Consider the following 27,158-nt stretch of genomic DNA (forward strand, 5'->3'; position numbering starts at 1 on the left):
CTACTGCGATTTGATGCACAACAATTGGTTAAATTAGATTTGAAATTTTAATAGTCTTATTGTTAAATCTGGATGATTGATGTTTAATCAGATAAGATTTGACAAATGTTTTTGACTAAGCTTTCATTCCATTTCCCGTTGCACTTGTACATAGGTAGCAAACAGGGAGCAAATAAGCATATTCATGCTCTTGCATGTGGAAACCGTTCTAATAGGGATTTCGGGAAAAGTTATGACTAACATAGTCCATCATGAAGGGAAAAAGTTAAACAACCAAAACCCTCAGAATGTGGCTGCTGAACACGAGCCTGACCAACAACCAGCAAAATTTATACTAAACCAACGTTCAAATATTGTTGGAACTCAAAAATGTTCAGGAAAATGGGAAATGCTGAACCAACTTTGTCCCATATTGCCACAAGAATCAAAACGAGTCTGTAAAACCTCAATGACTTAAGTTTGACAGCTTGAGACAGACTACGCCAATCGATGCCAGCAAGCATGTTTGATCGCTCCCTTATCAAACCTATTACCATTCAACTTTTCTTGCATCTTTGTTTATACGGTTTGCCTAGCTGTCACTGGTGGCAGCTAGCTAGCTCGCTAGATAGGATTATCCAACTAACAACTGGTCTTCAGACTCCAAATGTGACTTTTTACCACAGTGACATTGGGATGTGTACTAACTTTTTCAAGTGTCACTGAACAATTTTGCTATCTTGTTGTCATTGTATTAATTATGGCTTGTCAAAAGACTAGTTGTGTGTCATTGTTTCATGAACATAAACACATAGTGTGTCCAGCCTTTATGATAGTGATACTGTCATAGGAGTCTCATATCTCGCTAGCTGATTTTGAGTAGCTCAGCAAAGGGTAAAAAAATATGCTTCAACTCTCAGTAGTGACATTTCGGTAATAACAAATGACCACAAAATAGCATAAAGATGATGGCCACACTCTCTGAATTGGAGATCTGCTTGGTAAATAAAGTAGAGTACAATTTAAATGTTGCCAATCATAAATAAAATACAGATAGTTGACAGCTCCAAGAGTGATGAAAGTTGGAGACCCCTGCAACCTGGACACTGAATTTATTCTGTTTGAAGTTAAACAGGATACATTTCTATTCAATAAGATATTTGTATTGTTTTATTCTGTTAGTTTTGTTATCTTGAACTAAAAAATTAATTGTTGAACAAATTATTTCCCATGTATTTGTATTACTCCAAAGCAGGCATAGGAGTAAATTCAGGTTTGTGTCAAATAATACAAAAAAGGCAAAACAAAAAGACAATCCACCCAAAATTGGCAGCATAGAACCCTGATCGGAGCATCCCGACTCATAACAGAAAACTATACAGTAGGTTCATCATTTCTTCATTCAAAGAACACATAAAAGAATGTATTTATGCAGGCTGACTTTGTGTAAGAACGCAAATAGACATGTTAGAAGCATTATTTTCATCTGATATGTTCCTTTTGTCTATCCGGAAGATAAGCTTTCATGGCTGCTGGATCGCCTTGTTTTCAACTATTTAATGTCTTCATGCAACACACCATGCACACTCATACCATTTACCATTTACAAACATACTGAGTCTGTATGTGGTCATATACATTGTTTGACCCCCATCGGCTCACCGGAACTGACAGACTGCCGCGGGGTCACATGGTTGTAACCCAGCAATGCCTTTTGATCATTCATTTTTATCATTTGTGGTATTTAATGCCCATGACTGCCGTCTGTATTCTATGGTTAACTGGCCCTCACCGCACCCTTGCAGACAGACTCACTGTTTATTTACAAAACCCATCTCAATATTTACAACTTCAGTATGATCAAGCGACCTCATCAACCTGCTAATCCCAAAAAATCCTTAATCCTGTCCTTTCAGTTTTCCGTGGAAGATGACTCAACCCATTAAACAATAATCCAGGATCATTACACTTGCTTGAAGCCATTTACCCTTTTACTTTCTATTTATTGTCATATGTCGTTGTGTTCGGATCAACAGAATTCACCAAGCATTGGATTGTTCACCAAGTGATTTGGGTTAGACCATCATGAGACAGGTCAGTTTTACCCTACTGGTGATGTATTGTTGCAATAATAATTCTTCACTCAAAGCTCTGTTTACTGGTTGATCTACGTTCCTACCCTCACCTATGGTCATGAACTTTGGGGAGTGACTGAAAGGACAAGAACACAGCTACAAGCGGCCGAAATGAGTTTTCTCCATAGGGTGGCTGGGCTGTCCTTTAGAGTTAAGGTGAGCAGCACTACCACCCAGGAGAAACTCGGAGTAGAACCGCTGCTCCTCCCCAGTGAGAGGAGAACGATGAGATAGCTCAGGCATCTGGTCTGGATGCCCCCCTGGGGAGGTGTTTAGGGCGCGTCCAGCTGGTAGGAGACTTCGAGGAAGACCCAGGACACGTTGGAGAGACTATGTATGTCTCTCAACTGGTCTGGGAAAGCCTCGGGATCTGCCGGGAGGAGCTGGATGAATTAGTCGAGGAGAGGCTTCCCTGCTTAGGCTACTGCCCTTGTGACCCGACCTCGGATAAACAGAAGAAGATGGATGGATGGACGGATGAATGGATGGTGTCGTTGTGTTGTGTTCTTGTTTTTTGATTGTGTCTGCCTTTTTGCTGTCTCCCGGCGAGGTCGTCATTGTAAAGATTTTTTTTTTCAGTTGACCTACCTGGTTAAATAAAGGTTACATAAATACATTTTGCCTGGATTCTCAACAAAATGTAATGGGAACATCCTTGAAAAATATTTACATATCATAAAAAAAATAGGTTGATATTTCTAAAACAGTAGACACAAAGTTATACGTCTATACAATACAGTTACCGTGTGAAAAGTAGAACTGGAGTCACACATTTAGTTCATGAGTTGGCCTTCTGTGTTTGCGATTCACTTCCATCTGAACTGCTTCAGGTACAGTAAAGAAATGTACACCTCTCCATTGACATGGACTCAAACATTCAAACTTCGTGGTATTTGACGGAAATCTTTTTTTTTGTGTATTTTTACATCAACTACTCACGTGTTTGCCTCCATTTTTTTAGCCTTCTCACCAACTGTCTACTAGAAAAAGTTCTATTATCAGAGGTCCAAGTCACCATCCTCCTCAAGTGTCTGAACCATCTTTTAAAACGTCTTTTGTCAAATTAGTCTATGCTCCAAAATGGTCTTGCTCTTCCCAGACGGATTCGGACTGAACATCCTCTTCAGTGTCCTAAATGTCCTCCATCAGCTACCGAATGTATCAGCTTCTTCTGAGATCTCCGTCATCCTCTGTGCCGGGGGCGGGGAACGTCTGGATTTACGCTGTCGAAGTTCTCCGGCTGAGCCGTTCGCCTCGCCAGGAAACATCGCTCTCCCCAAGGCCTGGGTGTATCAAACACAGCAGCAGCAGAATTCATTGTAAACAAGATTAATATGCAGTGGATCTCCGCATAGTTGTGATTCAGCATTCACGTCATCGCCCTGTGTGGCTACGGAAGTTAACAGAAGTTAATACATGATCATCAGTTGTTATGTAAATGCGGCATTAGCGAAACATCTTCTCGGAATGCTTGGTGAGCAGGATGGCCCTGCGGTTTGCAGAGCAGCAGAGCCACGTACCACCACCACCGCTAGCCACTTTAGTGGGAAATGGAGGAGGCTCCACAACAGACGCGGTTGCAGCACTAGCCTGATGGCCGGTCTAAAGGCTAGACCGTGCCGCCGATTCCATCTGTTCTATCAATCATCTTTGATAAATAACCGTGTGAGGCATATTATAGGGCTTAAGGCTGGATTGTGCTTCTATGCATTTAGCTGGGGTGACCATATTTTGATTACCGAAAACCAGGACACTTGGCTCGGCAATGAGATATTCAAAAGTTTAAGAGAGCTTTACTCAAAGATGCCTTGTAATTTCAACACATTTAAAATATACCTTCTCTGTATAGATAGAAAATTGTTATGTTACAAAATACTATTTATAACCAAATGCACAAATTCAGGGGTTACTCATAATTTTTCATATTTAAATATCTACATAATGTAATTAAAATTATTAAATTAAATCCCATGACCCCAATGAGGCCAAGCGGTATAGAAAATGGATGGATGGAAAATTATGTCATACACTAGGTCCCCAATTTACGACCATCCGACTTGCGAACATTCGGAGATACGAACGCAAGCTGACTGGTCTATATTTTCATGTATTTTGCCTTGTAGTAACTCCATATTTATACTCCTACATGCTTGACCAGTAGAGGGCACTGTGACGCTGCTAATGGGACCAACAGGTAGAGGAAGACCGTTGGGAGAGAGTGTAAAGGAGAAATGGAAAGCTAAATTGTAGCTCTACAATGCAACCCGGACAGAGCTTGTGATTAAAGTTTATGAAGAGTTAATAGGCCTGCTTAATTCTACACCACCAACTGAACACTACCTCTTTTAAAAGAGTCTAACGACGACGACGATTTGTCCTTTTTTCAATAACTCCTCCTCCTCCACCACTACCACCAACGTATGCTCGACCACTCCTCTTCAAAGGTAAATAACATTTATCATTACGTATTATATCATTTTTATTATTATTGTTTTTTTCATTAATTATCCTCGTTTAATATTACTACTACATCCAAACTCATAATTACATACATACACATATATGTATATATGTATACACGTACATGTAGTACCTACATAATTGGTAAATTACCTTTTGTTGGAATTACGAACAAATCGACTTGCGAACGGTCGTCTGGAACCAATTGTGTTCGTAAGTTGGGGACCTAGTGTAGTGTATAATAATATTAAACTAGAATAAAATTCTTTGATAAGTTTCAATGGTGCAAAAATAACTTTAGAATCTTACAAATTAAATAATCATAAAACTAATGATAGAAATAATGACTGTTCTGTATTATAATAATATATGAATAATAGCTCTCTTTTCTTACTTACTGGACAAATAACTAAAAAATATGAAATAATATTGGCAGTACAGTCATCCCCCGTTTATAACGGTTAAAAGGTTCCAGACCTGTCATAAACAGGTTTTCAATGCTCTGTTGTATTCCGTTTATTAATATTGAATCCTACTTCGCGGAAATTCACTTGTCACGGTCGGGTCTGGAATTGATTAACCGCAATAAACAGAGGACGACTGTACTTCAACAAACAATGCTTGTACTACAAAAATATCCATACCTTTCACTGAAAGACAAGAAAAACCTGGACATTTCCATCACTCTCTCAAAAAAAAAAAGAAGATAGCCAGGACAGGACGTGAAAACAGGACATACTGTATCTTACTGTAGCCTACATTTAGCTTGTTAGCATCCTACGTCCTGAGCGGAACTATGTTGATTAAGACGGTGAGGGTTTTAGAGCTGAATCTCATCTAATAATTACAAAAGATCACTTTTATTGCAAATGCTGATCTGACATCGGAAAACAACATCGTCAAGCTAGCAGGAGGGTTTGGAGGGGGAGGAGCGAACCATTGTAGCATAAGGTGGCGCCCCGACGCAGCAGCATAATCCAGGCTTTAGAGTGTCAAAAATACGCATGTTTATGGGCGTCTCAATTACTTGAGTTTTTTCGCACTTTGCAAGTGACCTCGGAGCGTCTACTGTAAAAACATAAACATAAGATGGATGATTTCCCTTTTGTTTCTTCTTACCTGATTCTCAGCCAGTGCCTCCTTGGCCATGTAATGCTCCCTCTTCATCTTAAGCTCCACATCCTCTGGGATGTCAGGAACCATCATGTCGATCAGACGGCCGATGAAGAAGACCACATGCTGGGGAAGACACAAACCTTACAACCAAACAATCTTTGTACTGGCGTTCTGGTCATGCTTTACAACTTTACTGACCTCAAAGATGATTATAAAGCCGAGTCGTATGGCGAGCAGGTGAAAATACTCCGGCAGATACTGGCCATTTTCATCCCTGAAGCCCCGATACCTGAAGACACATCCGATACATGAGCAGACAAAACAAGAACGCTCACAAATAATGAATCATGACCTGCAAGCGTGTCGATGCTCCCGGGTGTAGTTCCACGGTGACGTTGCCAGGGTGAAGTTGATATAACCACTCAGCGAGGCGTCTCGGGTGTAGCGGTAGTAGAGGCGGGGCAGGAAGGACGAGGTGAAGGCAATGAGAAAGGCCTACACAAAAGGTGAGAGTTGACTTGCGGAGATGTCACACAAAAACACAAGCGTGTGTTGTTGTCTCCAGGCGTACATTCCCCAGGACGGCCATGTACGTGATGAACTGCAGGATATCGAACCAGATTCCAATGTCCTGAGCCCGTTCAACCACCGGGCGGCGATATTCGGTGACAAACTTCTGAGCGTCCAAGCGAATCTCCACCCAGTTGTTGATGAGAGCAAAGAGAGGAGCGAGCGGACATGCCGCCACGAAGATGGTGATGAAGCCGAACTGAATGACTGAGGAGGATTTGGTGAGACCAAGTGTCAAGTGTGGTCTTTCAGACGACAAGATACCAGCAAATCAGGATACAGACTCACCCATCTCCAGGTACTCGCTGAAGAGACCCTCACAGACCAGCAGCTGGTAGTCCACCTCCCAAGGACAAACGTCCTCCTCCCCTCCTTCCTCCTCTTGAACCTCCTTCACCCTCGAAATCCTCTTCCTCTTCTGCCACCACGCCCTCACCTTCCTACCACACAATTTGCACTTTAATGTAGCGCTCGTGTGACTTGAGTCCGGCCTGGTGTTGTGCGTGGCATCTTACGGCATGATGAACTCCTGGATGTTGTTGATCAGCTGTTTTCCGACCATGATGATGAGCAGTTCCTGAGCCAGCTCAATGAGACAGCCGCCTGATCCACACTGCAACAAGTTTTTCTTTTTAATAATCTCTTTCATTAAGTAAAACCTAGCCCTCGTTTAACAACCTTTGTGGCAACTCACGTCTTCATTGCGCACTCCAAACAGCGTGTCATAGTTTCCAGGGTAGCCGATAAATCTAGACACAAAACCCACATGACCACATTTGGAGCAGGGGCCACAGCCATGTGACACCTCAACAGGAAGTGGCTTCTCAGTAGACTGAGGGAGCATGGTCTATCACAGGGGTCACCAACGTTTTTCCTTGTGAGAGCTACTTTTACAAAATGAAAATGGCCAAGAGCTACTCATTTTTCTAACATTTATTTTCAGAGCTTATTTTAAACCCAAACAAAGCGAATATGCTTGTTTTACCAGAACATTAACAAAATGCTGGTGTCCACAACTCACATTTTGTATTTCAGAATGCATTTCTTTCTACAGTTCTTTCATTATTAACTGAAAACCTGAATGAAAAGCAGGCTTGCGGGCACCTCATGTGGTGGTGGGGGGCTACCTGGTGCCCGCGGGCACCACGTTGGTGACCCCTGGTCCATCATATCAAATATAACATATTCCACACTACTGACACCAGGGGCCGCATACAGAAACGTGCATGCATTTTGTACATTATAGAAGATGCTAAAACGAATCCCGTGTAGGTCAATACAGTAATCCCTCTCCACTTCACAGTTCAAGTTTCACGGCTTCACTCTACCACGTTTTCAAAAATATATGAATAAATCATAGCTGTCGCATGGTTGGATATGCCGTATTATAAGGAAACAAATATGCATATTTAATAAAATGTTATGTATTTTATGCCTTAAGCATGTTCAAGCATAACAATGGCAAAATTACCTTAAATACAAATATAAGGCATTCAGAAGATGCATTCAAAAAAGTGATGATATGTAGTATTCTACACTGGTCACTAGGTGCCAGTAATTTTACATTGATAAGACAATAGCCACTGCAGGAAGTACTGTCCAGAACAGGAAGTCAAAAAAGAACAAGAAACTCTCCAATGCAAATGTGTGAGTCTATATTATGTATTATTTATGTCTAATATGTCTTATTTTGTCTTATTATGTCTATTATATTCGCTAATAGGAGAGTAAAGGTGATTAGAGGGGTGTTATTTCATGTCTAGAGGGCTCTAATTATGTTAAAAACTGTTTGAAAAAGGATTATGCTCTAGCTACGAAAATATTCCATTTATAAATACGGAATCCTACTTAGCGGAAATTCACTTATCACAGCTGAGTCTGGAACCAATTAACCGCGATAAAAGGGATTACTGTATATGCTAACCCTAAGCCTAAACCTAACCCCTAAACACTAACCCCCCCTAACCCCCTAACCCAACCTAATGAAACATCCACATCTTAGCTTTGTGTTATAGTTAACAAAGCAAAGTAGTGGAATAGCTAATACTATATATTCTTAATATATTAATTAAGGCCATTAAAACACTGGTTGACCCTTAGCTGTCAACATTTGAGTTTGAAAATAAGGGAAATTTGACGTAAAATAAAGAAAATTCCTTACCACCCTGACACAAGAAACATTTCCAGGTGGTTGGGTGGAAAGACCGGGCTGCCCACTGCCAATGGGCTGCACCATTGTCACCTGCAGTACTTTTTTATTGAAGGTTAAGTACGGGAAATTTATGGGAAAATATTAAAACCGAAAGGCGAGGTTAAAGAAGGACAAAATAACAGAGTTTCCGGGGGAAATGGTATGCACTGGCCCTGGGCTGCACTTTAGACAACCGTGGTTTACGCAAATTTTCGAAAATTGACAAAAAGCAACAAAACTATACCGCTCACCTCATGCCTAGCTAACAAAGATCAACGCTGAGACGAAAAGTTCCTGTGTTGTCTGTTCCTCACCTGCCTTTGAAGAATGCGATGTAAACTGGTGAGGAGTAGAAGTTGACAAACTGGAAGATGAAGACTTTGAGGATGAACATGTCTTCATATTTGGTCTGAGTGCGATGCATCTCTGATGCAAACACACAAGCAGGAAACACATTATGACACACACACATACTGTAACACTGGCACAAGATCATTGTCTATGGCTCTCTTGAGTGTTTGACCGACATCACATATTTAGCAAACCCTTCTTTCAGTACACAGTGAAACCCATTTGTGGACACCCCTTGGACTGGCCATTGCACACTCCTGTCCAGAGTTAACGAAGACTGGGCGACAATAAGGGACCTTAGAACCCACGGTGTGAATGATGAAGTTAACAATAATAGAACACGTCCACATAAACAAGTTAATTTTTCATATTAATGACGCCTGTGAGTGTCATATTTTATGTCGACAAAAGCAGTCTATTGCGTATGTGGACGTCGAATTGAGGGCTTAGAGACTTGATGAGTTCCACTGTATTTGTTTCACAGTGATCTCATTTTTATTTCTGAGGCCAAAGGCTGACCCCCAAACATGAGCTTTAAAGTGATGATGCTGAGGGTTGGGGGGTGTGACTCACCCCAGCGGGTGAGGATGTGGGCAAGTGAGATGTACACTCGGGACAAGATGAGAATGACCAGCAGATTCAACACAGATCCCGTGAGACTCGCAATCCTGTCGGCCTATAGGTAGACAAAAAAGAAGAGGAAGTCAACGAGTGAGGAGTCCCTCATGGAAGCATCTTAGATCCTCAACCCTTTTCACTACTCCTCTGCTAAAGTAACAAGGAGCCTACTTGGTAACAACGGGGAGCGTGCTCAGCAGGCAAAAAACAGTGCCGACCTTGGATTTAGTCAACATTTTCGTAGTGTAGCAAAGTTCAGGATATCAAGCTCACAGAGAAGATGAAGAAACTGTAGTTGGCCTTGGAGATGACGATGCTCAGGATGGAGCGATACAGGATGATGGCGATGAGGAACATTAGGACCACGACCACCTGCACACAGAAATCCCCACAAACTGTGCAGGCCAAGGTCACAAAGAATCAGAGACCTCAAAGGTCCGAGGTCGGCGGACTCACCATGATGACCATAATCATACAGCCGGTCAGCACGCGGTTCAATCGCTTGCTTTCAGGGAAGTATGGTTCCTCAGCACCGGTCAGTGGGTTCCTCATGGTCATCGGTGCCATGGTGGAGAACTCTGGTCGAGGTCGCTCCTGTGTGGAAATGGCAAAATAGTGGAGGTCAGAGGTTAACTTTGGAAAAATTTGTGATACACGTGTGGTTCAGGTACCTCGATTTCCTGGAAATCGGAGCAGTCCCAGCGGTGGGACAGAGATGAACATGTTCTCTTCCAGTACTCCAAAAAGGTGACAGCCCACAAGGACATGAAGACACTGAGAAAAACTGTCCCTCCATTATCAAAAAGAACCCCCGCCTACAGATGAACAGACAGTCAGTCAGGTGAGCAGACAGACAGTGGGCTGGTCAGATGGACGGAGAGGACCTTGTATGTCAAGCAGATGCTGGAGTAGTTCCAGGAAGAGCAGATGTTGCAGATAGGACACATGATGAACTCACCGCCACTGTTACACAACTCCTTCCTACATAAAAACAAACCCACACAGACGCAAGTCAACAATGATCGGATTACGGGTCACACATTGTCTCACGACGATGTCTACGCACGCTGGAACATCAGTGGTCATCAGCCACAACCCTGCCAGGAAGATCAAAGTTCCAACAAGTGAGACCGGCACCAACCAGGCGGTGTAGAACCCTGCAGTAAGTCACCATAAAATATACGGTCACAGTTTGTTATCACGAAACATAGGGTCAGTTTGTCACCATGAAACACGGTCAGTTACTACGGAAACATTCATAGAAACAATGTCGCAGTGACATTTGACATGCTCTAATTACCTAGCCATGCAAAATAAAGTGCGATCTTCTCTCCAAAGTACTCCCTGATGTGGTCCAGAGGTTGGTATCGTTTCCAGCAGGACCACTGGGCCCAGTATGCATACAGAATTTGTCTGAGTCTCAGACACTCGGGGGCAACCGGGGAGCTGGGCAGCTGGAATCCACCCTGTCAGAGCGACATGCGTTATAGAAGACTTAATGGGGCTGAGTTCAAGGATCCTGAAGGTCAGAAGCTGACCTCATGCAGTGGGTAGGCAGATGTGAAGACCTGCTCGTTCAGCAGCCGGTCAATTCCAACCTCGCCCTTGGACACCGAGCCGTAAGGAGTCCTGGCCAGGATCTCGTAGAGCTGGAAGACGCACACAGGCAGCAAAGCTAACTGTTCTGCTTGCAGTCTTTAAACTTAAGCTTGGCCAAGGCAGGAAGTGTTTTTTTGTGTGTTTTAGCTTGATTTGTGGTGCACTTTTCTTCTTACATCGAGGTACAATGAACGTGCACTATTTCCAGCCTTTGGCGGACCACATAAAATTACATGGGGTGCCAGATGTAGCTCATCGCCCTTGAGTTTACACCTAAGAAATGGCTCGTGAAACCCATCAATGTGTGCGTGTGTGTTTGTGTGTGTGTTTGACGAGGAGGTGGAGTCACATCCGCCTGCTGACTGAAACATCCTGAAGTCTGTCAGCCAATCAGGATATTTCTGACTTGTAAACGCTAACTTTGTTTGCAACTCAAAGATGAAAAGTGAAGCTTCAGTAATGGAAAGAACAACACAACGCAGTGAGAAAAAAACTCACTACTTGATGTCTTTGAGTTGTCTTGAAGAATGTCTCTCTGTCCTCACTACCCAGAAACCTGCAAAACATAAAGACAAGAGAAGAAAACCGCTACTCAATGCTAAGAAGCACAACCTTTCATGTTGATTGCCATAAAGACTTCTGACTCTTGGTCTAGCGCTCCGTCCAGATCCTATTCGTACTGCTCTGTGTCTCGTTACAAATTCCTTCCTAACTTCTGTTCTGCTGCCTGAGACTGGCCCCAATCGAAGAATTGCTTGCATTGTGTGTTCTTAAGTGGAAAGAGGAAACAGAACCTCTCTAGCTTGTTGTTCCGAAACTGGCAGGTGTAGAAGTCCGGTGGAGGATTGGGGACATCCTGGCTCATAGGATTGGAGACCGACACATACCGAAAGATTTGGGCGGACCAGTTGGTGTATGAACTGTTAACAACCTGCAGGGTGAGGACCAAAGAGAAGACATCAAGAAGGAAGCTGTTTGTTCTTCTGTCTATCTGTCGTCCATACCTGTAGAGGAACTCGCAAGCTGATCTCCTCAGCATAGTAGCAGAGGACGCTCCAGGGGGCACTCAGGAGGACAAAACAGATCCTTGCTTTGGCCTGGACCATGTGCCTCTGGACAATGACACATTTGTTTTCAGTCATGTGCAGTTCATAATGTTAACATTAGCATAGACTTGTGAGGACCAAACAGCCAGAAGTAGACAATGCTAGTGAGTCCACATGAGGCCTCTGTGGGGAATGTTTGACTTTCTTAACTGTTTGTTTCCTTCACCTTCTCCAGCAGGAGTCCCGAGTATTTCAGTTTTTTCAGGAATGTTTCCCTCCACTTGTTGTGGGCGGGGTTAATGGCTGTGCTCTCCTCCTTCTCTGAGTTAAGAGGCTCCTCCCATGCCAGAACAAAATCTGTTCAATGTGCATACAGGAGCTGGTTAATAACAATGACACCTGGTTTGCCAACCATCCCTTGAAAAACAGAATTGTTCCATATTCCGAAATAAACCCGTCCCGTATTGAGTCGAAGAGAGACGCGCTTTGTCCCTTATTACAGTGGGAATCAAAAATAGTTTTGATAATAAATGGCAGGGCACTTTACATGAAATTTTGTGGCAAACGTCTATCCAGGCAGAAGATACGGTTGCGATCCCCAGCCAGGGTTGCATCAGTAAGAGCATCTGGTGTAAACATTAAGCTAAACCATCATTGTGCTTGTCTCACTATGCCAACCCCCTTCACAAATAGTGGAACCGGTCCCCCTGGGGGAACACCGTGAGTTGTCAGAGAAGGGCGTGAGAGGCACGAGGGACTCTACTCATAAAATGTCTTCAAGGTTGGCAGGTCTGTTAGTGTTTTGATTTATGCTTGAACTATGGTGGCGCCAGAAAATCATACAGTGGTTTGTACAGATAAAAAAATAAATATTACAGGTTCTCAATAGTATTTCAAATCTGGGGGGTGTGAAGAAATTGAGAACCACTGCCACAACGAGAAAAAGATGAAAGATAGTCATTTATTTTATTCTGTATTCTGTTATTTAAGTTTGTCTGACGGGGCCGCACGGTGGTCTAGTGGTTAGCACGTTGGCCACACAGTCACAGTCAGGAGATCGGGAAGACCTTGGTTTGAATCTCCGTTGGCCATTTCTGTGTGGAGTTTGCATGTTCTCCCCATGCGTGCGTGGGTTTTCTCCGGTTACTCCGGTTTCCTCCCACGTTCCAAAAACATGCATGTTAGGTTAATTGGCGACTCTAAATTGTCCATAGGTATGAATGTGTGTGTGAATGGTTGTTTGTCTATATGTGCCCTGCGATTGGCTGGCGACCAGTGCAGGGTGTACTCCGCCTGTCGCCCGAAGTCAGCTGGGATAGTACGGAAGTACGGAAAGCGAGATCGACAAGCGGATTGGCGTGGTGGTGTACTCTGCATCCTTCTGTTGTGGTGAAGAGGGAGCTGAGCCTTAAGGCAAAGCTCTCAATTTACCGGCCGAGCTACGTTCCTACCCTCACCTATGGTCATGAGCTTTGGGTAGTGACCTATAGGACAAGATGGTACAAGTGGTCAAAATGAATTTTCTCCGTAGGGCGGCTGGGCTGTCCCTTAGAGATAAGGTGAGAAGCACTGTCATCCGGGGGAAACTCGGGAGTAGAGCTGCTGCTCCTTCACATTGAGAGGAGCCAGGTGACGTGGATTGGGCATCTGGTCAGGATGCCTCCTAGATGCCTCCCTGGGGAGGTGATCAGGGCGCGTCCGACTGGTAGGAGGCCTCGGGGAAGACCCACGTTGGAGAGACTATGTCTCTCAACTGACCTGCGAATGCCTTGGGATTTGCCGGGAGGAGCTGGACGAATTAGTCGGGGAGAGGGAAGTCTGGGCTTCCCTGCTAAGGCTACTGCCCCCATGACCTGACCTCAACTAAGTGCAAGAAGAGGGATGAATGAATGGACACACACAAAAAAAAAAATGGGGTGAAAAAATCGGATAGGACGGTCCCTTATTTATTTGTGAGGGAGTTGGCAACCCTATTTTACGTGCAAACCATAAAGACTAGCATTAGTGCTGGAGTCTTCATGTGATTGGGTCTCGAGGACACACAGAGCGCTTGGCGAAGACTTGAACAAATGAGTCACACTGCGACTGTTTCACTTTCTTTTCTCAAACATCATTCTTGTCACACCTGTTTGCTCGGGACATGTCAGCTAATATTGACTCAACACAATGTTTGTTTGACTCACCGACCCGAGTCGTTCCGTCACTGAACATGTTTCTGTCCCGCGGCGCCACAGGAGCATTCTGGGAAACATGCAAAGTTCAGTCTGGACATTTTTTTTATCACTTTCTTGAATGTCAACATTTGTTCTCCCTGAGCGGATGACTTCCTGGCCTTAATGACGTGATTGTTCTTAATCGACGGTGGAAAAACAACTAAATCTTTAGCCTCCTCACACACTTCCTGTTCCAAACAAAGTCAAAACAAACGCGCCCAGTTTTAATTTGGAGCCAGCTGCTAGCCAACTAACAGCTTGACCGGCTTGTTGGGTATTTTCACCAGTTACCCTGATAACTATATTTTATGCACGCTATCATTGTAGCTAAGCGCTATTCCACGGTTTTCCACGTAAAAAATTTTGAAAGAAAAACTATGAATAAACAAACTCAGACGAGGGTGGCCTTGGAGGGCCTCTTAGCAAAACAGAAGGATGGGGGCAAAAAGACCAAGTATGGGGCCTTTCTACAGGAGGACTCCAAGAAGCTTAAAGTACACTGGCCTATCGGTCGAAGATGCTAAGTTTAATTTTATACTGACTCTCCTGCAAGGTCCTACAAACCTCCAAAGATGGTGTGTCCAAAGTGCGGCCCGTGGGCCATTTGCAGCACGCCTCTTATCAGTTATTGGCCCGCTGCATATACTAAAAATACAATCAAACCAGACCACAATGACACAAAAATGGGAAAATAAACATAAAAACGTAAATGGAACGAGAAAAAGATATGAGAAGACAAAAATGCTGATACGAATAATAACAGACTTTGTCACACACCTGTCAACCCTCCCGTTTTGGCCGGGAAACTATCGTATTTGGCCCTTTCTTTCCCGTCACCCTCCCATTTACATAGTTACAGTTGTTAGACAGTCACTTTGCATCTAACTTGAAAAGTAAGAAATTGTTCCATTGGTGTGATGTTGATGATAAAAAAAAAATTAAGCCGTCACCATGGTGATGTTTCCATCGTTGATGTCTGGCTTGGTTTCCATGGTGTTCAGACTGGTACTGTTCACCTCCTGCTCCCCCCTCATCTTCATCCTCCTGGACCGGGAAACACTCTCAGCATCTCAGCATTGCACTTTGTTAACAAGCACAACTTCCTGTTTGTCACTGTGCTACTTCCTGACGCCTCAACGGTGACTCCAAACATCGGTGAGCGGTTCTTAGCTGAGAATGAACTTGATCGCACCACACACTGACAGTGATCAGATCAAATACTGACTCACCGCTCTCCTGGGCCAGTCCTCAAGTGGACGACTCGTCAAGTGGACAAATACCCACGTGAACCGTCCTCAGGTGGATGAGCCCGTTGCTGGACTAGTCCTAAGGTGGACGTGTCTTCAGGTAGGATGAGACAGCTGAAACAGCAGCTGTTATGTATTCTGAGTTCAGCAGTTGCCCCCAGCTTGCTAACTAACCCCACCCATAGAATGGCCCCGCCCACTCCTTCACAGCTATTTCTGATTGGGTCTTTTATTGTGAAGGGTTGGATGTGTGTGAGTGAACCTATCACTTGCAGCACCCCCTCAGGACACACAGGTTAAAACAATTGTCCTCTGAACAGTCCCCCCTGCTGGTGGATCCCGGCGTAATTATGACACACAGAATGTCAGGGGGTGTCCAAAATGCAGTCCGCGGCACTTTTTGTAAAAGTAAAATTAAAACAAAACAAAAAACACAACGCTTTGTATTTAAATTAATTGTAAAAACGGACTTTTTACAATAAAAAAAAATAGAACAATACCATAGTGGCCCACCACACCTTTTTATTTTTCATTATACGACCCAAGGTGGCAAGTTACTTAAAAAAAAGTAATTAGATATAGTTACTAGTTAGTTTCCCCAAACAGTAATTGAATTAGTAATGGAATTACTCCTTCATTAATGTAATTAGTTGCCTGGAAAAGTAATTATTGCATTACTTTTTGGAAAAAAAAACTCAAAATATGTAAAAAAAATCGTGATTTAGTTTTGTAGTGGCGCGTGTCGTTGAGAGATGTTTCATGAGATTAAGGCTGAGGGCTGAGCTTGTGACATGCAATTATCTGCCAAGACGCTAGGGGACGGCGTTTTCCTGAGTTTGAGCAAATGTAACTCTCGTTGACTAGCTATTTAGCTTCCTGTGTAGTAGTACTGACTAGTGGCGACTGAAGCCACATCCAGATTGTTGCCATACAGTAATCCCTCGTTTATCGCAGTTAATTGGTTCCAAATGCAACCGTGATGAGTGAATTCTAGGATTCCTTATTTATAAACGGAATATTTTCATATTTAGAGCATAGAAAAGTTGTTTACAGCCTTTTAAATACGTTTTTTAACATTGTTAGAGCCCTCCAGACATGAAATAACATCTCTACAGTCACCTTTACACTCATATAGAAAATAAATCATTTAAGACATACAGTCTTCCCTCACTAAATCACGGTCGTATTGTGGTAACTAGGCATCAATAATGTTATGAGACATGATGTTAGTACATAAACTTTCACACTGCATAGAGACTGGCTACTGAGCTGGCAGAGCCGAGCCGACATGCCATGGCTTAGATCGAGTGGAAAAAAGGTTCTCCTACCATTCCATGTGGAAGTGGTAAGTTTTTGTCTTCTTACTTTGTCCTTCTTCTCCACACCATTTGAAACACTTTAATAGGAGTGGCTAATTAGCTAGCTCAGCAGCTTGCTACGCTCGCGCCGACCATCTCTTATGTCCCTGCACTGATACCGTAGCCTGCGCAATGTGTTGGAAACAAAAAATAAGAGTGTAAAAGTGACTAGTGGAGTTGAAAGGACATATTGGTCATATATTAGCATGCTAATGGTAAAAATGACATGATGTGTGTAGTATATAACATGAGTATGGTATATATGTATATATAGCAATAACAAATATAATATTGTTCATATGTAAACATGTGTATTTTCCTGAGAGCCAACATATGTTTTTGTTGTAAACTTTATATATTCTAAACTGTTTTTATTTCAATATAATTACACAAAGCCCAAATGGTTACAAGTTGCAAGTCTACCTCATGTTCGTTATTCATAACACTAGATTAGATTAGACATCGCAGTGATAACATGCCTGTGCGAAGAGCCTTGCGAGCAGAATACATCACACTCAGAGGACGGGACACGGATACAATAACACTTTGGAATATCGAATTTGCAGAAATTCACTTATCGTGTTCGGTCTGGAACCAATTAACCACGATACACAAGGGACGACTGTAAATAAGTGTGTTGCTATGACTGCGTTCCGGTGTTAGGGTAGCTGAGTGGGGGCGGACAGGAAGTGACATCTTGTGTTTTAACTTGGCGTGGGTTAAGGTATCCAGTAGCCCATGTTATCGTGCCTGTTGTGAGATCATTGTAACTTGCACTAAAAGCCTGTTGTTCTCGCTAGCAAGTCTGGTGCTTTTGTGTCTCACCCAACATTACAGTAACTTTCCTTACACCTAGTGGCCAGTGTGGAATATTACATATTATCACAACTGTCTTCTGAATTCCTTATATTTGTATATTACATCATTTAGCCATTTTTATGCTTGAAAATGCTTCATTTAAACAAAAAATTGCTTAAATATGCATATTTTTGACTAATAATAAGCCGTATTCAAACACAAATCAGCATGATTTATTAACATATTTTTGAAAAATTATGAAACAGTGAAGCTGCAAAATTTGAAGCGCAAAGTGGGAATCTAGGGATTACCGTAGATATCAGTGCATAATAACCCACCATATTTCACTGTCGTTAACGGTAACGGCACTGTAACGTTTGAAATAGTAATTAATTACATTACCTTTTTCTGGGAAACAACAATGAATGGTGTTACCCCCAACACTGGTGTGGTGCCTGTATGTTCTTCCCGTGCTCGCGTGGCATCATCCCCATACTTGTCAAGCCTCCCATTTTCCCCGGAAATCCTATTTTACCCTTCTTTCCCATCGCCCTCCCGTTTAAATAGTTTCCCGTAAATTTCCCGTATTTTTAACTGTCATCTCCCCAAAAATCTATTCATTACTGCAGGTAACAATGGTCGCCATGACATACCTGTCAACCCTCCCGTTTTCCCCGGGAAACTCCCGTATTTTGCCCTTCTTTCCCGTCGTGCTCCCTCTCAAATGGTTTCTTGTACATTTCCTTTGTATTAACAGTGATAAAAAAAAAACAAAACTCTTCAATACCCCAGGTGACAATGGTGCCACTTAAGTAACAAGATAGTAACAAGATGTGTGTCAGTCACCATGACATGCCTGTCAACCCTCCCGTTTCCCACAGGACAGTCCCATAGTTTTCCTTTTTTTCCTGTCGCTCTCCCGTTTAAATACATTTGAACTTGACCAGTTGAAAAATTTAATTTGAAGGTTCTGAGTAGAGCTTCAAAATGCAAAAAAAAAAAAAACTGACTAAGCAATTTACTGCAAACAAGCATTAAAGTTAAAAAGGTTGTGTATTAGCTGATCAAAAGTTTAAGACCACAGCCTTTAAAAATCTTGGCAAAAATGTGAATTGAACGTGATTGTCAGGTATTCACACTGTCATGCTCTCTTGATGGCAAAGGCAAAAAAGCTTTCTCTCTTTGAACGCGGTCGGATTCTGCAGCTGCATAAGCAAGGCCTCTCACAGCGCGCCATTGCTGCTGAGTTTGGACGCAGTAAGACAGTCATTTGAAACTTCTTCAATCGTCCAGAGGGTTATGGAACAAAAAAGTCAAATGGTAGACCAGAAAAAATGTCACCGGCCCTGATCCGGAGGATCCAATTGGCTGTCCATCAAGACGAGGGACCCTCCTCGGCACAAATGAAGATTACCGGTGCCGAGTGCAGTCCAGTAATCATCAGATGGCATCTACAAAAGAAGGCTTTTAAGAACAAAACACTTCTTCAAAGGCCTCATCTCCTTTAACGCCACAAAATTGCCCATTTGGAATTTGCACGAGAGCACCAAATTTGAGACACTGAAAGGTGGAAGAAAGTTTTCTCTGATGAGAAAAATGTAAGCTTGACAGTTCTGATGTCTTCCAATGTTACTAGATAATCTCCAAGAGAAATTCCTGTGTGTGAATACTGTCACGACAAGGAGATCCTACCTGGGATGTTTTCCACAGTGGAGGGGTCGCCATCATGATCTGGGGTGCTTTGTTCTTCAATGGAACAATGGAGCTTCAGGTTGTGCAGGGGCGTCGAACGGCAGATGGCTATGTGGAGATGTTGCTTGGGGAATACCTCATGACTGAAGGCCCCCTCGTCTGTGTGGTAATGACTTTTTCAACAGGACAACGCTGCACTTCACAATGCCCGCCTGAAAAAGGACTTCTTCCTGAGGAATAACCTCACTCTTTTGGATCATCCTGTGTGTTCCCCTGAACTAAATCCAAGTGAGAACATAATGGGATGAATGACAAGGGAAGTTTGCAAAAACGGACATCAGTTTCAGACAGTGGATGCCCTCTGTGAAGCCATCCTCACCACCTGGAGCAACATTCTCACTAGCCTCCTGGAAACGCTGGAATCAGGCATACGCAAACCAATTTTTCAGCCGATTAACGAGAATGGCACAGCTACTCATTACTGACTCTTTTCTTGAAAATTTCAGTTTTGTTTGTTTTTTTTGTAGCTATGGTCTTAAACTTTTGATGAACAGCCTATTTCAGTTTAATGCTTGTTTGCAATAAATTGCTTAATTTGTTTTTCTCACTCCCATTTCTTCTTTTTGAAGCTCTACTTAGAACCTCCTTAAGATCCAACTGTGCAAAATGCAAATTCTTGCAATTTTTCAACTGGTCTTAAAATTTTGATCAGGAGTGTAGTTTTCCCATATATTTACTGTCATCCAAAAAAAACCTCTTCAATAGTGCGGGTGACAATGGAGACAGTATCCACGCTTGAGGCACAGCAATCTGCGACAACAATGGATGGTGGTGGAAAACCCAGCTCGAGAAATATCCTTATTTTCCATAAAATTCCCCTTAAATCAAATGCAAATGTCGACTGAAATGCACAAAGACACAGAACCCCTCCAAGAGGAAGGGGGCCTCTAACGACTGAAAAGGACACAAAGTCGTGAATCAGGCTGTAAGAGTTCATATTTTCAGAGGTCATCATCACAGTGATGTCATCAGGCAGAGCAAGTTACATGAAAGTATGAACGGAAATCAAATCTCTGGGCTTCATTGCCATCTTCATCAGTCCAACAAGGCGAACTCCACTGCGTCCATCTTGTTTCCAGACAGGAAGTGAATTACGTAGCTGCTTTCGTCAACACCTCGTTAACTCGTCAAGTTCATGAAGACAAGACTGATCAGCCTCAACGCTAACAAAAGTTCTACCAGACCTCGCAGCGCCTTCCAGTGTTCATGGGCGTTCCCGAAGGGCAGTTGAAATGGCGGCTAAAGTCGGGGGAGTTAGTGAGTGTGCCGATTACGCGGTAGCGAGGCGGGCTGTGTGGGTCGGTCACCAAGCCCTCGTGGGCGCTCTCTGGTGTTCGAACCGAGCACCACACCTGGAAAACAGACCGGTGTTTTGTGAAATCAGAGAAAACAACTGGACGGAGACTTTCTCATGTCAAGATTGATCTTTGTCGTCACCTGAGCAAAACCAACGAAGAAGAGCTGGTCGTTGGTCAGGTTCACAGCGGGAAGTCTCTTCTCATCTCCGTTCTTGTGGACCCACGTCTGGTAGGCCTGAAGACAAACATGTTGTCACGAATGAAGACATCTGTCAAGTTGTGAGTCGTTAAGTGTCTTTGGTTCTATGTGAGGTGAGTCCAGGACTAACGTGATAGGCGGCCTTCAAGCCTCCATTATCGGCGATGTTTTCTCCCAGAGTCTGTTTCCCATTGACGTGCTCGCCATTGACGGTGTAGCCGTTGTACTGGTCCACCATGCACTCGGTCCTCTGGCGGAAGGCTTCCACTGATGAGTTGCGCCACCACGGCTTCAGGTTGCCCTCCTTGTCGTACTCGCGACCTGCACCCAGTTCAAAGTATTGTTCGCTCACCACCATTATTTGTATCGTCCCGACCAAGCGCCAACAGGTCCACCCTCACCTTGGTCGTCAAAGGCGTGCGTGAGCTCGTGACCCATGACCACCCCGATGCCCCCGAAGTTCAAAGCCCTTCAGCACAAACACACAAGAGCTTTTAAGAGTGATGACAAGAAGTCCAGATGGCAGCCAAGCATAACAAAGTCTTCCGTCGTGGACCAGCTGTGTCAAACAGACTTTTGCATCATAGCAACGCATCAATGTGGCTTTAATGACTTCAAAAGAGTAAATACAACAAAAAACAAACTTGGGATGATCTCGAGCGTAGAAAGGAGCTTGAAGAATCCCAGCTGGGAAGACGATGCCATTCTTTGTCGGCATGTAGTAGGCGTTGACTGTGGGCGGAGTCATGCTCCACCTGGACCACAACAGGACAGAGGAGACAAGGAGAGGAAAAAAAAGCCTTAGTGTTTCAGTGCCAGTGTGTGTTGTTCTTAGTGTGGGCAGTGTGTTCTCACTGGTCTTTGTTGGGAGTCTTCCTCAATTGGTCAGCCATGACTCTTGAAGAGAAGTTGTAGAAGTTCAGCATGTTCTGGAAGAAACTGTCCTCTGAAACGTCATACTGAAACACACAAGAAGACAAGTTCGACACGTCCATCCTGTCTTCTGTCGCGGTGTCGGTGTGTGTCACTCACGCCGTCATAAACATCGTCCAGTTCTTTAGCGTCCATGATGAATTCTGGGAAGCCGATCATGTCGTAAATGGCATCGGCCTAATGGCACAATGAACACACGTCAATCAGCACCACTTATGTTTTGCGTGCGTGTGCGTGTGAGCGTGTGTGTGCCTTGTCTTTAGCAGCTTGTCTTGTGTCGTCATCCATCCAGTTGAGTCGGTCCAAAGCTTGTTTGAATGCGGCACGGATTTCGTTAATCATCTCCTCAGCCTAACAAAGAACAACACTTCTGACCAGGTAAGCAACAAAAAGCATCCCCTTTTGACCCCCTTTGACACAATTTAACTCACAATTTCCTTGCTGTGCTTGTCAAAGGTGGCTTTGACAAAGAGTGCCCCCAGTGCAAAGCCCAGAGTGTCGTCAGTGTTCCCGATACACGTCTGCCAGCGCGGCGTGCACGACTGCAACACACACATTACTCATTTCAAAATAATAGTCAGTGTACTACTTCTGGTAATACGAGTAACATGGTGATGACTACCTTCTTCGTCCCGTACAGACTTTCCAGTAATTTATCCTGAGCGTTCTCAAAACGTTGGTCCAGACTGGCGACGCTCTTCTGAACCAGCGTCCATATCATGTAATTATTCAACAGACTGGACACACACACACACTCACAGATGAACATCAGTACCCGCAGTAACTGTGATTGGCAGAAGGGGGCAGCAGACCTTCAGCGGCTCTAACTGAGTGACTGTGTGGGCGGTCACCTGTGCTCCGTCCGGTTGATGAGTTCCGAGACTTGTTGCAGATATTCTCGGGCGTAGACGACGACGGGTTCGCTGTCATTCAGCTCCAGGGGCAACAAAGACGACGAGAGGAAGTCCAGCCAGTCGACTGCCGGCGCCAGCGTCTGAAAACAAGCACACGCAGAGATGTGGAGCTTTTATTTTGGCACTTTCTTTGTGGCTTCCTTGTTGATTTGTGCTGTGTTGCTTGTGGCTTTCCGCCTCCCAATTGTTGACAGCCAGCAAGAGCATCCATCCATTTTCTATCCCGCTTCTCCTCATTAGGGGGTATTGGGGGGTATTGATTTTGCAATAAATGTCATACTTTTGTTAACTTTATCATGGGTCTGACTTATGTTGCTAGGCCATGCTGCCAGGGAGACGACAAGAAGAAAAACAAATGAAAAACAATTTCTGTTTCATATTTGCATGTCTTCACGCAAGTGGTTTATTTCTGCATGGCTTTTCATTTGGACTTACATCTTGACCTCAAAATGGTTTCTGACCATTGGACTGCACTTTGTGTGTGCGATGTTCCACAGCTGATGCCTCCACTGAGGTTATGTAATAAATTGCTTTCTAAGGGGATGCAGTCATATAGCAACAGCTCCTAGCAACAGTTGCCGTGGTGACCCTAATAACCGAGCTGTGCAGACCACTGAGCTGACAGTAGCAAGCACGACCAGGAACGTTCTTTGTTTGCTCTCAAGGACCCGCCCACCTCACCTGCAGCTCGGAGATGGTCACTTTGTGGTAGATCTTCTCTTCATCTCGACGTTGGTCCTGCGGAACGGTGATGTTGGCCAGGGCCGTCTCAAAGTCCAGAATCTGCTGCATTTGAAGTTGGGTGGAGGTCCTGGCCCCCCCCAGCAGCATGCCTAGTTCCACCATGTAGTCCAGGTACGCCAATAAGACCTGGACGGAGCAGGGAGAACGTCAGTCGTACTGGACACTGACCGCTCGGGCCGACAATTCTCACCTTCTCATTGGCTGTCTTGTTGAGGTAATAGTCCCGGGACGGCAGGAAGAGCCCTGATTGGTCCACCTGGATGGGTGAGTGAAACATGACATTTAGGTCCCAGCTGGTCCAGCTAGTTGTGTTGAGGCGTCTGACGAGTTAAATGTGGCCTACATCAGATGTATCCCACCTTCCTGTTGGTTCTGATACCAATCACTAAATTAGCCATCTTCATCCTTGAAAGGTAAAGGTTTGGTTTGTTACGGACTGCCGGCGTCTTTCACCTGGATGACATTGCTGTTGGAGTTCTTTGGGTCGGCGCTGACTCCCACGCTGAAGAATGGCTGCGCTCGGTACGGCCCCGAAACCGTCTTCAGAACCTCCATGAAGTTGTCCTTCTCCCAGGGGCCTGTCATGTTCCAGCCCCCAATCTTAAGCACAGAACCCCACACTTGAAGATGGGCGCACGGCTGGGAGTCGGACAAAACACCTGATGGGACACCCGGGGCTTTAGTTGCTTACCTTGGTGATGAGGTCGATGAGAGGCTGTGCCCCAAGTTCCTCAATCCTTTGGGTATTGAGACAGGACAGGTAATAGGACTGAGTCTTCTTCTCTGCCTCGCTGCTGCCGTTAAACGTCCCGTTCTCTGATTGGAAAGACCAGAAGTCTGGTTCAGAGTTCTTACCAAACCAAGACCCTGGTTCACCACCGGTTGCCTCACCCAGCAAGTGCTTGAGGAGCGCTTGATTCTGCTCCCAGATGCTGTTGAAGGTGGACCAGCGCGAGCGTCCATCAGGAAGTGGGTTCTTCCGCATCCAGCCCCCGCAGGCAAACTGGTAGAAGTCCTGGCAGGGGTCAACGCTGCGATCCATGGCCTCCACCATCTGACTGGCCACCTTCACACACGCCTCCGTAAGGCACAGGCCACGCCCAGTGCCTGGTCGCCATCAGAGAACGGGTGAAATCAGAGAGAGGGACAGCTGGAGGGGCGGAGCAACGCCCCACTGATGTGAGTCGTTACCTGGGCCGAGACCCAGTCCAAGGGCCAGCAAACAGCCTAGCAGAGCCAGCAGGGTGGTGAGCAGCAGGAACGACAGCACAAACTCCAGCCTGGTTCTTCTGCCCAGAACGTCCACACCCGTCTTCCTGAAACCCAACTGCAAGAGACACGACCACGACCACGTTGCCCACGAGACTCAAGTCGACGGTTCGAGCTTCGGCGTGTTGCATTCACTGACCTCCACTCTGTCCGGAGACGAGGCCGCCTCAGCCGCAACGTCTGACACTTCGTCCTCTTCCAGAGTGGCCCTCTTGTAGCTGGACATCTGCAACCATGCCAGACAGTCGCCGTCAGAGTCACAATAGAATCAGAATAAAATCCCAATAGAGCAAGAATAAAATTAGAATAAGAACAGAATCAGAATAGAATAAGAATAAAATTACTATAGAATAAGAACAGAATCAGAATAGACTAAGAATAAAATCAGAATAGAATAAGAATAAAATCAGAATAGAATAAGATAGCGTCACAAGGGAATCAAGATCAAATCAGACTAGAATCAGAATACAATAAGAAAAATCAAAATAGAAGAATAATTAAAATCACAATGTGGTCAACGAGTACCACAAAGTTTGAGGGACAGAAAATGGACAGTATTTTTAAGCTTTTGAGTATTTTTAGGTGTTTTTCTTAAGAATGACAATACAATTAGAATAGAATCATGATCAAATCAGAGTAGAACAAGGATAAGAGCATCACAGTGGAATCAGGATAAAATCAGACAAGAATCACATTACAATAAGGAAAAAAATCAGAATACATTAAGAAAAAATCTAAACAAAATAAGAATCAGAATAAATCAGTACCACAAAGGAGGGGAAAAATCAGACAGCATTTGTAAGTTTTCAAGTATTTTTAAGTGTCTAAAGTATTTCAGTATTTGTAAGTCTTCATTTTTAAGTATTTCAGTACTTTTATTTTTGTCCTATTTGGAATAAAACACAAAGGCGACATTCACTAAAGTGCGTCATAGTGCAGCATAGGGGACACGACACACACACACGCGCAGTCAGAGTTGACCTTTCACTGACCCCCCATCCCCCATCTGAGCTGCCATGGAAACACATGACATGAAGGTGATGAAGATGAAATAATATTATGTATATAATAATAATAATATAATAATATTGTGTATTTACATACAGTAGTCCAGGGAGTCTCATGTAAATAACCACTTACAGTATGTACAGTAAATATTACTGTTGTATGTATGAGACAATAAATACATGAAATACATGTGCACTACTTGGCCAATAAAAAAACAAGCTGGACACCGCTGCTGTAAAGTACGCAGCATATACTGTACACTCTGACCTACCAGCTATGAACTTCCTATGGTGTTTGCGTTCATCTACTCCACCGATAAAGACGTAGAAGAAGAAGATGAGGATGGCATACAGTAATGAGATTGTGCTGATGAAGATGGAGTGAGGAGAAGAGAGTGAGGCGAGTGAGGTTTTCTTTTGTTTCTCATGAAGTTGGGTGTCTTGAGACAGGACGTTGGAGAGCTGCAGACGGGAAACTGAAAGGCCTGACCCTGCTGCCCACACACACACACAGCTGTGTGTGTGTGTGTGTGTGTGTGTGTGTGTGTGTGTGTGTTTACGCTTACCGCTAATGTTAACAAACTGTCACACTAATGTGACTGACAGCTGCAGGGCGTTCCGCACCTCATGCCCCGCATCCTGTCTTCTCCTTTTAAAATAGAAAAAGTGGATCAACCGGTCCAGAGCATTTCCTAAACCAACCTTTGATCATTTCCTTATTTCATCAGTCAAACAGGATGTAGACTTTTTCTGATATTAGCTAGTGACAGTGCAAAGGTCAAGCTTAGGGTGATTGTGTGTGTGTGTGTGTGTGTGTGAGAGAGACCTCTGATTTGATTACATCACGTCAATGACATCATTACCAAAGCACTTGTTCCCCTCTGATGTGACGTCATCAGGAGCAATGATGAATAGGTCGTCAGCAATTTGCAGCATCGCATGCGCGAGCGTGTGTGTGCGCGTACGCGTGCGTGCACTCACGGTGTTCCGGAGGTCCTGCAGCGCTACGCTCATCCTGGAGCTCCTTCACCGAAAACAGAGCGCTACCGACGGCTGCTCCGCCGGTCCATCCTCCCGGCTGTTGGAGCGTCCGTGTTCCGGTGTGTACGTCCTTCTTCTTCGTCTTCTCTTTTTGTGGGAGCAGCAGCAGCGGCGCCTTGTCTCTCCTCAGACCCGCCCAACATCAGCCAGCCTCTTCCTCTCACAAACAAACACACCCCGACACACAGGTTGACGTCATCGACTACGTCACTCGCCATCCCCCACCCACTCAATTGCGATCTATCCATGTGTACGTATGTACTTCTATAAAATACGTATGTACTTCTATACAACTGTGGAGTAACTGATTTTTTTTATAT

At 44.2% G+C, this 27,158-nt stretch overlaps 2 protein-coding genes across 2 annotated transcripts; both read right to left on the bottom strand.

The window, feature by feature from the left end:
- Positions 1 to 1,127: 1,127 nt before the first annotated feature.
- Positions 1,128 to 15,668, bottom strand: ano7 (anoctamin 7). Its single transcript, XM_054794946.1, has 23 exons — positions 15,229 to 15,668; positions 14,249 to 14,306; positions 12,292 to 12,422; positions 12,024 to 12,131; positions 11,814 to 11,950; positions 11,518 to 11,575; positions 10,959 to 11,069; positions 10,721 to 10,886; positions 10,487 to 10,577; positions 10,305 to 10,401; positions 10,092 to 10,235; positions 9,877 to 10,014; positions 9,694 to 9,792; positions 9,376 to 9,478; positions 8,766 to 8,877; positions 6,955 to 7,009; positions 6,776 to 6,873; positions 6,549 to 6,700; positions 6,262 to 6,467; positions 6,043 to 6,185; positions 5,889 to 5,979; positions 5,694 to 5,813; positions 1,128 to 3,397 (listed from the first exon to the last, which is right to left on the bottom strand). The coding sequence occupies exons 1-23, from the start codon at positions 15,316 to 15,318 to the stop codon at positions 3,260 to 3,262; spliced, it is 2,646 nt and encodes an 881-aa protein (XP_054650921.1). The 5' UTR covers positions 15,319 to 15,668; the 3' UTR covers positions 1,128 to 3,259.
- Positions 15,669 to 20,351: 4,683 nt separating this feature from the next.
- On the bottom strand, positions 20,352 to 27,027 carry ece2b (endothelin converting enzyme 2b). The gene is made up of 19 exons (XM_054794947.1): positions 26,779 to 27,027; positions 24,930 to 25,016; positions 24,713 to 24,848; positions 24,413 to 24,628; positions 24,213 to 24,337; positions 23,975 to 24,121; positions 23,712 to 23,777; positions 23,459 to 23,647; positions 22,715 to 22,857; positions 22,486 to 22,600; positions 22,295 to 22,405; positions 22,116 to 22,214; positions 21,963 to 22,040; positions 21,786 to 21,889; positions 21,575 to 21,685; positions 21,332 to 21,399; positions 21,061 to 21,251; positions 20,871 to 20,966; positions 20,352 to 20,785 (listed from the first exon to the last, which is right to left on the bottom strand). Exons 1-19 carry the CDS (start codon positions 26,809 to 26,811, stop codon positions 20,609 to 20,611), a joined length of 2,292 nt encoding a protein of 763 aa, XP_054650922.1. The 5' UTR covers positions 26,812 to 27,027; the 3' UTR covers positions 20,352 to 20,608.
- Between the last annotated feature and the right edge of the window lie 131 nt (positions 27,028 to 27,158).

The sequence above is a fragment of the Dunckerocampus dactyliophorus genome, chromosome 12 (genome assembly GCF_027744805.1).
Source record: "Dunckerocampus dactyliophorus isolate RoL2022-P2 chromosome 12, RoL_Ddac_1.1, whole genome shotgun sequence".
NCBI lineage: Eukaryota > Metazoa > Chordata > Actinopteri > Syngnathiformes > Syngnathidae > Dunckerocampus > Dunckerocampus dactyliophorus.